This window comes from Megalobrama amblycephala, linkage group LG12, assembly GCF_018812025.1.
Source record: "Megalobrama amblycephala isolate DHTTF-2021 linkage group LG12, ASM1881202v1, whole genome shotgun sequence".
Classification (NCBI taxonomy): Eukaryota; Metazoa; Chordata; class Actinopteri; order Cypriniformes; family Xenocyprididae; genus Megalobrama; species Megalobrama amblycephala.
The window spans coordinates 34,648,405-34,659,403 of record NC_063055.1 but is presented as its reverse complement, the minus strand read 5'-3'; the positions used below and the strand labels follow the sequence as shown (position 1 = coordinate 34,659,403).

General features: G+C 37.2%; 1 protein-coding gene across 2 annotated transcripts; it reads left to right on the top strand.

Annotated features, from left to right (window-relative positions):
- The first annotated feature begins 784 nt into the window (after positions 1–784).
- Positions 785–7,267, top strand: lg12h9orf64 (linkage group 12 C9orf64 homolog). Of its 2 annotated transcripts, none has more exons than XM_048210836.1 (5): positions 785–892; positions 2,351–2,693; positions 2,790–3,046; positions 6,561–6,756; positions 6,964–7,267. In XM_048210836.1, the coding sequence occupies exons 2-5, from the start codon at positions 2,357–2,359 to the stop codon at positions 7,191–7,193; spliced, it is 1,020 nt and encodes a 339-aa protein (XP_048066793.1). In that variant the 5' UTR covers positions 785–892; positions 2,351–2,356; the 3' UTR covers positions 7,194–7,267. The 2 variants fall into 2 exon arrangements, with proteins under 2 accessions (XP_048066793.1, XP_048066792.1); XM_048210835.1 differs by having other exon boundaries at positions 838–1,206.
- The last annotated feature ends 3,732 nt before the right edge of the window (positions 7,268–10,999 follow it).

The window sequence follows — 10,999 nt, the reverse complement described above, 5'->3', positions numbered from 1 at the left end:
ACCTACATGAAGTAAAGTCCTACTTTACAAATGTAGTTAAGTAAGGCTTAAATAGTTCAAATGAATATGCAAAATATTATTTTGTGTGGTCCATATTCACCTAATATGTAATTATAGTTATCTTGAACTTGTGTATTATTAAATTTCCCTCAAGTGAACTACCAGAATATCATCTCAATCATTAGAAGAGGGTTAAAGACTTGTGCCATACATGACTCAAAAACAATATTTGAACCTTTTGCAGTAAAATTTTGTCCTGTGTTCTTATTCCTTTGACATTCATGCAAGCAATGCAAGTTATGAAGTTAAATGGTTGCCTCAAGAGATTTTTTTGCACTTTGGCCGACAGTAATCTTGATGGCTTCACACCTTGTTTGTGATAAAGACGTTTAGATATTGTTTGACACAGTTGATTTTTCAATACAGCCTGAACATACTGTACAGTATTTGGACATTTTTATTTGCTTAAAACACAAAACTCTCTGAAATGAAATGTATTGCATTAGATGCACACATACCAAACCAAGTGCAAACGAATGGCGCTAGAGCTTTTCTGTTCTGAGCGTTTTCAAATATGTTTTACCAGTTTATCTAAAGTCATTTTTCATGGTGTAGTGTAGGTCATATGTCATATTAACATAAAAACATGTTCCATAAAGTCTCCAAGACTTTTTGTCTTCATTTTTGAACATATAATATAAAATTGCAACGATATTTTTACGTGTCCATATGCTTTTGGGGGTCCAAATAGCATGCATGTTATAAAATTTTGTACAAAAAACTTGTCTGTATACATTGCGCATTTTTGCGCATTTATAATCCGCTTGAAGCCAAAACGGCCAGACAAAATCCGCGTGATGGTGTGACACGAGTTTTAGCTTGAAAACAAGCGGTAAGATTAGCCTGACTAACACGGAAATTAAAAACTACAGCGTGTGTATTTCCAAATTCTAATTGTCATTAGGTGTTATAGGTTTACTCACGAGGAGAAAAGTCAGTAAATATGCAGTAGATAAACGACCTAATGTACTTTGTACCAGGAGACATTCACACTCAGACCCTCTTGCACTCTCCTCACTTGTGTAGAAATGATCTTTGACTACTACCGTATATTCTAGCAGGGCTGGAAACTAAAGCAAGATTGCTTGATTAAATTTAAAAGGACTGTAATTTGAGTAGCGACGATTTTTGGACACGGGCTTTTCAGTAAGTACTATTTAACGAGGCACATGACACAAAATGCAAGTTTATAGAAAAATGTTAGAATTACAATTGTTGAAAAATGGTCATAAAACAAGGATTAAGAAATCTAAAACATTTTTAAGTAATGATTTAATTGCTAATTATTTCATTTTTGAATAGCACAAAGATGGAATAGCATAGGCTACTCTATTTCTGCAGTATACTGTGCACAGTATGCAACTTTCCAGTACGCATGGGATATTCCGATGGTCTGTGCCTTAACAGGAGGACTGCCTTCTGAAATCACATACTCTCTGAGTAGTTACTAATTTTGATTAAGTACCTACTTCACGACTGTTAAAAAAAGTTATGTTCTATAAAGTTTGGTTGTATGTAGTATGAATAAAATCTGGACATACTACATTTAGGTTGAATTTCAATCGGATGTGAGCATCCCTATATACTCTCTCTGAAGGGCAGAGCCCTTGAAATGGGGACTTTGGATGGTAATGCAGTAATGCAGCCATTTGGAACGCCCCTACAAATGGCGTCCCCCTTCCCGAAGTGCCCTTGAAGGGTTCAAAAATGCCGTTTGGAATTCGGCCTTGGCCCTGTCCCAAATGGCACCCTAAACACTCGCTGTCTTCCTACGAGTCTGCACTTTCGTGACGTAACGCCGCTTTGACTGTCGGGAAGAAGTCTGCTGCAGAGCTCGCTTTCAGTGTGGGCGAGAAGCGTCTCGCTGCAGCCTGCGATGGACATCCAACCCGGCCGGCCCACATCCAGGTGTGACGTCAGAAGCCAGGCCCATGCTGCCCCGCAACCGATCCTTAAGATTTTATTGGTCGTTAATCACAGTACTGATTGCCTATGGAGTTATTTTACTGACAAATGTCGAGAGCACATCAATGTAATGCGCATCAATGTAATGCGGATTTCCTTTGCTCTCACACAAAACTGGATGTCCGCTCTCAAATATACAGTACTCTCTTATGAACTGCCTCTCTTCTTGCTCAGATATTGCGTGTGCGCGCTCAAACTGTGTCCTGCGCGCTCGCAAATCTCTCCATGCTCTTGCAGAAATGAATTTGCTTCTGGATAAAACGCTGTCAAAAGTTATCAACCAATCAGAAGAAGCCATAGTCACGCAATGTTTCTTCCCAAACAGAAAACAATGGAAGAGCCACTGTCCCCTCGAGAGTCTGGTCAGTTTGTGGCCGAGAGGAGTCGAGATGTGTTTGTGGATGAAGATGGTGTTAAACGTGTGGCGCAGATGATTTACGAGCTCCGTGACAGCGAAGAATTCACAGCCAGCGGCTGGAAAATGATGAATCCTCTGGCACCTTCACCAGACTCGGATGATGCCATCAACTGGGTATTTGTGACAGACACCATGAACTTCTCCTTCTGGCCTGAGAAGGAGGAAGAACAGTGTGAGGTCACGTGCAGGGGAAACACTTATCGAGGGTACATGTCTCTCTGTGCTGCGGTGACTAGAGCTATGGATGAAGGTGACTGAATATGTATCTCTGAATTTATATCATTTTCATTTTATAAGAACCATTTTGTGTTCTGTGAAAGTTCAACTTTATGATGTCTTCATTTAGGAGTGCCCATTACGAGCCCCACCTACTTCTCTCAGATCAGTGAGGCCGAGCTGGCCAAAGTCCTGCGTTCGGACAACTCTACTCCCATGCCCATGCTGAGAGAGCGTCACCAGGCCCTAACAGAGGCCGGACGAGTGCTCATGGAGCATGGTGGATCCTTCCGGATGTTCATGAGTCATTGTGAGAATGATGCAGAGAGGATGATGAAGTATATTGTTCAGAATATACCGTCATACAGAGATGAAGCCACATATGAGGTGAATATATTCACATTAAACATTTTTTAAATCAATAGTACAATTTCAGTTTTGTCATTTAAAGCATGGCTTTTGAGAACTTTAGTTCAACTTGCTTAGCTTTCACTAGCATGTTAGATGTTAGATAAAAAAATAAGCACACTTAATTGTATTGAATGTGCACTTGTAGTGTACTTCAAATCTTAAAAGTTTTTTTTTTTTTAAATATCCTTTCAAGTATAATATTAACTGAAATAAAAGACCACTTAAGTGAACTTAAGTTCACTTTTCATAATGTTTTGGTGTGCTTTAAAGGGGACTTATTATGCCCCTTTTCAATCTTGACTTGTTTTTGGGGTCTACTAGAATAGGTTTACATGAAAAAAATTCATTTACACATAATTGACATTGTTGCAGCTCTTCTGTTTAGTTCCTATCTCTATGAAGCACCTTCTTCCAGAAAGCACAGTGTGCACTGATTGGTCAGTTGGACCAGTGTGTTGTGATTGGTCAATCGCTTTGAGTGTGTTTTGGAAATGTCACACCCCTTACCATACCTGTGAGTTTCAACTCACAACTAACTAACTCAACCAGGCTTCGCCTCTTTTTGCGTTTGCCCTGGACAGGAATTATTTGAATTAGGAATATTGTGACATGTTTGTTCCCGGAAGAAAACTCAAGACTACAATGGAGGCGTTTCAAGGAGTTCAGAAACAGTGACACTGATATAGAGAATAATTCTCTTTGGAGTGACTTTGTGCTTCATAACTTGGCAGAACTTTACACAGAACAGCAACATTACACACTAAAGAAAATTGAACATTGAAGCATAAGTCCTCTTTAAAGAAGTACACTTATGCGTTAACTAACAAACTATAGCAAATGTGAAGTACTAGATTTTAATTTTAACTGTAGTGTGTTATTCAGTATTACATCTACAGTAAATATATTTTAAATGTACTAAATTACAACTTTATCATTACAAATGTATAATTTAAATAAAGTTTAAATAGAAACATAAGTATATTCAAACAAACACTCTTAAGTTCAACTAATTGTGTTTTAATATAAATGTAAACTACAAACCCGATTCCAAAAAAGTTGGGACACTGTACAAATTGTGAATAAAAACAGAATGCAATGATGTGGAAGTTTCAAATTTCAATAGTTTATTCAGAATACAACATAGATGAAATATTAAATGTTTAAACTGAGAAAACGTATCATTTTAAGGGAAAAATAAGTTGATTTTAAATTTCATGGCATCAACACATCTCAAAAAAGTTGGGACAAGGCCATGTTTACCACTGTGTGGCATCCCCTCTTCTTTTTATAACAGTCTGTAAACGTCTGGGGACTGAGGAGACAAGTTGCTCAAGTTTAGGAATAGGAATGTTGTCCCATTCTTGTCTAATACAGGCTTCTAGTTGCTCAACTGTCTTAGGTCTTTTTGTCGCATCTTCCTCTTTATGATGCGCCAAATGTTTTCTATGGGTGAAAGATCTGGACTGCAGGCTGGCCATTTCAGTACCCGGATCCTTCTTCTACGCTACCATGATGTTGTAATTGATGCAGTATGTGGTCTGGCATTGTCATGTTGGAAAATGCAAGGTCTTCCCTGAAAGAGACGACGTCTGGATGGGAGCATATGTTGTTCTAGAACTTGGATTTACCTTTCAGCATTGATGGTGCCTTTCCAGATGTGTAAGCTGCCCATGCCACACGCACTCATGCAACTCCATACCATCAGAGATGCAGGCTTCTGAACTGAGCGCTGATAACAACTTGGGTTGTCCTTGTCCTCTTTAGTCTGGATGACATGGCATCCCAGTTTTCCAAAAAGAACTTCAAATTTTGATTCGTCTGACCACAGAACAGTTTTCCACTTTGCCACAGTCCATTTTAAATGAGTCTTGTCCCAGAGAAAACGCCTGCGCTTCTGGATCATGTTTAGATATGGCTTCTTTTTTGACCTATAGAGTTTTAGCCGGCAACGGCGGATGGCACGGTGGATTGTGTTCACCGACAATGTTTTCTGGAAGTATTCCTGAGCCCATGTTGTGATTTCCATTATAGTAGCATTCCTGTATGTGATGCAGTGCCGACTAAGGGCCCAAAGATCACGGGCATCCAGTATGGTTTTCCGGCCTTGACCCTTACGCACAGAGATTGTTCCAGATTCTCTGAATCTTTGGATGATATTATACACTGTAGATGATGGTAACTTCAAACTCTTTGCAATTTTTCTCTGAGAAACTCCTTTCTGATATTGCTCCACTATTTTTCGCCGCAGCATTGGGGGAATTGGTGATCCTCTGCCCATCTTGACTTCTGAGAGACACTGCCACTCTGAGAGGCTCTTTTTATACCCAATCATGTTGCCAGTTGACCTAATAAGTTGCAAATTGGTCCTCCAGCTGTTCCTTATATGTACATTTAACTTTTCGGGCCTCTTATGTCCCAACTTTTTTGGAATGTGTAGCTCTCATGAAATCCAAAATGAGCCAATATTTGGCATGACATTTCAAAATGTCTCACTTTCAACATTTGATATGTTATCTATATTCTATTGAGAATAAAATATAAGTTGTACAGTGTCCCAACTTTTTTGGAATCGGGTTTGTATAATACGTTTTCATTTAATTGTAAATAATATGCAGTTAAGAGTCTAAAAGCATTACATTTAGTTTGTACTTAAGTATATTCTTTTAAAGTGCCCCTTATGCCATTTTAAAGGTTCCTCGTTTTATTTCCTACAATAGGTTTACATGGACCCAGATCAAACAACACTTTATTTTTTTGGTATATACATTACACATCACCTCATATCTGAAAACGGTTAATTCAAAAATTCAGTCTCTCTAAACCCCTCCTTAGTTTCTGCAAGCCTGCTCTGCTCTGATTGGTCAGATGACTCAGTCTGTTGTGATTGATCTACCACTTACAGCACATGTCGGAAATGAAACGGCCATTACCATAACTGAATTTCAGCTCCGGGTCTTCCTCACTTGATACACAGTGATACAAACAGTAACGATGGTGTCGGCTTTACTGTATCAATTCCAGCACGAGTTCTCATCCTTTTGAAGTGCATGCAGAGTGGATCTTCTCAATATGTCGACAACACAAACCAAAAGTTTCCAGGCCTAAGCTACAACTACAGTAATTGATTCCAGGTCAAAGTAGATTTAGTAGTTTGTGGGCAGCTAATGAAGACCATAGATTGGCATTATGCAAATGATATAAACCTACGGGAAGTAAGACTTGAATTACTGGCGACTCGTTTCGGCATTTCAGAATCGATTCTTTCTTTTAAGAGAAAATCACTTTATTTGTCATGCATTTTAATCTTTCAAACTTTGTAGACCTTTTACATTCACAAACAGCTAAATTACATGAAGGGTAATATCTGATAAAGCATAATATGGGCACTATATTATTATTATTATTTCTGTAAGAAGTACTTTTTTTAAAAAGCATGCTAAAGTGTACTTCCTTCATAATGTGTAATGTTTTGTGTATATTGTATTTGTAGGGTAAGAAGATCTCATTTTACAAGAGGGCTCAAATCCTTGTGGCGGACTTTTGGGGCATCATGGAGGCACGAGGGGAGGGCAACATCCCTAACCTTGACTACCTGACAATGTTCGCTGACTACAGGGTGCCACAAGGCCTCGTGTACCTTGGGGCTTTACGCTACTCTGATGCCCTTATGGAGACATTGAAAAACGGTTTGTTGTGCCTTCCAGTTGTCCTATTAATTTAATCTGGAGATTTTTGTTCAATTCAAAACCTTTGTTTGATGTGAAAGACTGCAACATGCACTTGATTATGGGTGAATTTCACAAAAATATCTTTGTCACATAATTGATTAATCCTTACATAATAGACAGATACTCTTACCAGTATTGTTGTAGTGATTATTAGTTCTTTCACAGGTGAATTGTTGAGCTCGGGTGAGAGGCAAGAGGTGGAGATCAGGGGTTGCTCCATCTGGTGTGTGGAGAGAATCCGGCACCATCTGTGGAAGCTTGTGGAGGAGAGAGATGGGAAGAGCTGTCACATCAACTCTGCTCTTATTGACTTTTACCTGTGGCCCTATGCTAAAAAACACCACAAAGAAATGGCACATATTCCAATACATCACACTCGCTGCATCTACTATTGACAGCATCATCTTTTTTTGCTAAGTTCTTTTGTGTATCATGTTGTTTATACCTTTAAATAAAGTTATGAAAATGAGGCGATTTGCATTTGGTATAAATATTTTTGTTAAAAAGAGAATAGAGGGGAAACAGTCATTGTGTGTATACGAGTCATTCCATGAAAATTGTACGATTTGGACTTTTTTACCAAAATGTATTACTTTTCTGAACATTAATGACATATTTAACTTCCAGAAAAACATATTTTCCCATCTCAGGCATCAAATCCCTATTATTATTGGTCATTATTTTAAGTTATGGACACTGGGAACTCTCTGAATATTATTATAAAATGTGTTTGTAATAAAATCAACATTTTCCTATTAATCAGATGTCCCTCACACTAATTCAATAATTGCAAATATAAAAGTTTTATAAAACCTCACACTTTTGCTATACTAAAGCCTGAATGGGCACTTTTTGTGACAGCAACCTCATCATTTTTTTTATCAAAGGCTTAACTTCAGAATTTGAACTAAAATCAGTATTCTTATGATTGCTCTGAACATTTCAGACAGAGTTCAACTAACTTTAAATTACTTTTTCATAAACTTAAATAATAATAATAAAAATTTAGGTGTGACGGGGTTGTGATTTTTTCCCCAAATTGGCCACTGCTCTAAATCTAGAGAATAAATGGAGAGCGCATGGCATGCATGATATTAAGAAATCATGAATAATGTTGAAATAACAAAGATAATTTTCACAAGTAATAGTTTGCTATCTTTAATCGATGTAACGGGGTTGAGTCGTTAAGCTTGACCAACACAATTTCACAACAACATTTAGTTATAATTATTAAAGAAGGTAGTAACTTGCATGTGTCTGCTCACAATGTTGTTCAGAAGACTTCTGGTTCATTATTTTTATAGGGGGAGAATGGTTTGTGTAACAGGGTTGAGGGGTTACTGAGGTACGGAGGTAAATAATGTGAAATAATGTAATTATTTTAATGAATAATGAATTTACTTTAAAAAAAAAAAAAAACATTACCAGCAAAAAATCACAGATAGATATTTATGGGAATGGCAAAATGCATGGACTTTTTTCTCATTTTATTATTCATATCCCAAGTACACTTTCATAGTAGGCCTTGAGGGGAAAAAAAGATTCTAATATAAAGATAAAATGTATGTCATGTTTTTAAACATTATTAAAGGAGACATTTCAGTTAATACAAAAAGCTTTTAAACAATATATTTTGGTGACCCAACAGATAAAATACACTGAAAAATGTCAGAGGGACTCAAATCATACTGGTTTCGTGGAATGACTCATATATCAACAGTCAGTACTACGACATTTCCATAAAGTATTATGTAACATAGATTTTAAACATTATCCCCTGGTTTCAGAGACAAGGCTTAGGCTAGTTCTAGACTAAAATGCATGTTTGAGCTGTTTTAACTGAAAGCAACTGATACTGAAAGCAAGTACTGATATATCTTACAATATTTTACTGCCATAGTTTAGTCTCAAGATGCACACCAGTAATGTTTTTTTTCTAGTGTACTTTTATAAAAGCTACTTAAATATCCTAATTGAGCTAAGGCTTAATCCTGGTTTAGGCTAAGCCCTGTCTGTGAAACTGGGCCTATGTCTTCATTATGTCTAATATGTCTTCATTAGAGGCATACCTCAACCAATCAGTGCACCCACAGAAAAGCTAAGAATAAACCTTGATTTTAACTTGATTTTAAAACAGCATTTCAGGTTTAAACTGTAGTAGACATGGTTTTTATGATGTCTTTTGACACTAGGCTTATGTGAACAGCAGATGCTATGAGTCCCGTCCAACATACAGGAGAAGATACAATAGAGCTTAAAGTAGCAGACGACATAGGCTAACTGTAGCACGCATATACAATAAAAAGTAAAAATAAATTTTCCATTTCTTAGCTATAGCCTAGTTAGCATTCTTGGTGTGAATGGGCCTTAAAGTCGGCATCAAGCAGAAGTTGCCGTTTTCCCTATTGTGACATCCGAGTGAAATGGCTTCTCAAACAAGAAAAAATGTAAGGGAAGCACTTGATTTTGCCCATCGAGAATTTATTGGATCATTGGATTGTTGTCTTTTGCTATAGAGTACCTCAGGGATGATGTTTTTGTAGGCAAAACCCGGAAGCCGTAAAGTCAATGGGTTTTTTGAATGGGTTTTTGATAAATGAAATAAGGTCTGTGGTTAACAAAGCCTCTAAATATTTTCAAGTTTTTATCTATGACATAAAACACACCAGTTATAACCCACTTGTGATTTTTTAAACCTTTATTGTGTCTTTAAAACGGCAGTTGCTAACAAGTTGCTAAAAGGGACTACTTCCTTTGGCGGGGACTTTAGACGTCATCATTAAAAACGGGACATTTGGACAGTATTTCTCATGAAAAAGTGGATAAGTATTCATACACAGCGCAGATCATAATCAGTGAGCATGTTTTTAAATAAAGTTGTTTTTTAAATAAAGTTTGAGGAAGTTTGGTGGTGACGACGTTGATCCGCGACCATGGTGTGCTGTAGTCCGTTTATAGCCTACTGTTAGCTTTTTATATCTGACGACTTTATTTAGACTTCAAAATGTATAAATGTTGTGTTAACTTGTAAAGATTATCTTGATAGACAAAACATGTAAGTGTCATAACCCTTTGTTAAACACAGAGCTTATTTTTTATGATTTTCCAAAAGTCTGGAAAAAAATGCTTTCGATCGAGGGAACCCATGTGCCGCTAACTTCCAGGTTGGCCTACAAAAACACGTCATCCCTGAGGTACTCTATTGCTGTGAACTCATGTGATTGACAGGTTGCCCCGCCCTCCCGCCAGTAAACACGTCATCAGAGAAGAGATGAGATGTCCTGCAAGAGGGAGGGGAAGTTATTTTGATTAAAGGGCACATGAGTTTTTTTTTAAAAAAAGGGGGAAAGATGAGCACAGATAAATAGGCCCAATTTATACTAAATACTTTAATATTTCATAAAAAAATAAGAATCGTCATATTTTATTTTGGGGCTTGGCTGTGGGCAGTGTTTCTGGCTCTGGGATCTGTTTTGACTTTTTGTGTCATTTAAAGGATTAGTTCACTTTCAAATTAAAATTTCCTGATAATTTACTCACCCCCATGTCATCCAAGATGTTCATGTCCTTCTCTCTTCAGTCGAAAAGAAATTAAGGTTTTTGATGAAAACATTCCAGGATTTTTCTCCCTATAGTGGATTTCAATGGACCCCAAACGGTTGAAGGTCAAAATTACAGTTTCATTGCAGCTTCAAAACGTTCTACACAATCCCAGATGAGGAATAAGAGTCTTATCTAGAGAAACCATCGCTCATTTTCTAGAAAAAATAAAATAAAAATTTTATACATTTTAACCATAAATGCTCATCTTGAACTAGCTCTCTTCTTCTTCTCTATTTGAATTCCAGCAGTGTAGACACTGCTAAGTGTATTACTGCCCTCCTCAGGTCAAAGTTTGAACTAATTGTTATATACTTGCACTAGCATATTGTATAAGACAATTTGGTTCAAACTTTGACCTGTGGAGGGCAGTAATACACTTAGCAGTGTCTACACTGCTGGGATTCAAATAGAGAAGAAGCAGAAGAGAGCTAGTTCAAGATGAGCATTTCTGGTTAAAATGTATAAAATTTTTATTTTATTTTTTTTAGAAAATGAGCGATGGTTTCTCTAGATAAGACCCTTATTTCTCGTCTGGGATCGCTGTAAACTGTAATTTTGACCTTCAACCGTTTGGGGTCCATTGAAGTCCACTATATGG

Bases quoted from the DNA above. Each gene is read 5' to 3' on its own strand.
- lg12h9orf64 (XM_048210836.1), top strand. From the start codon at position 2,357: ATGGAAGAGCCACTGTCCCCTCGAGAGTCTGGTCAGTTTGTGGCCGAG. The intron at 3,047-6,560 runs GTGAATATATTC...TTGTATTTGTAG, and splicing joins GAGATGAAGCCACATATGAG to GGTAAGAAGATCTCATTTTA. The intron at 6,757-6,963 runs GTTTGTTGTGCC...GTTCTTTCACAG, and splicing joins TATGGAGACATTGAAAAACG to GTGAATTGTTGAGCTCGGGT.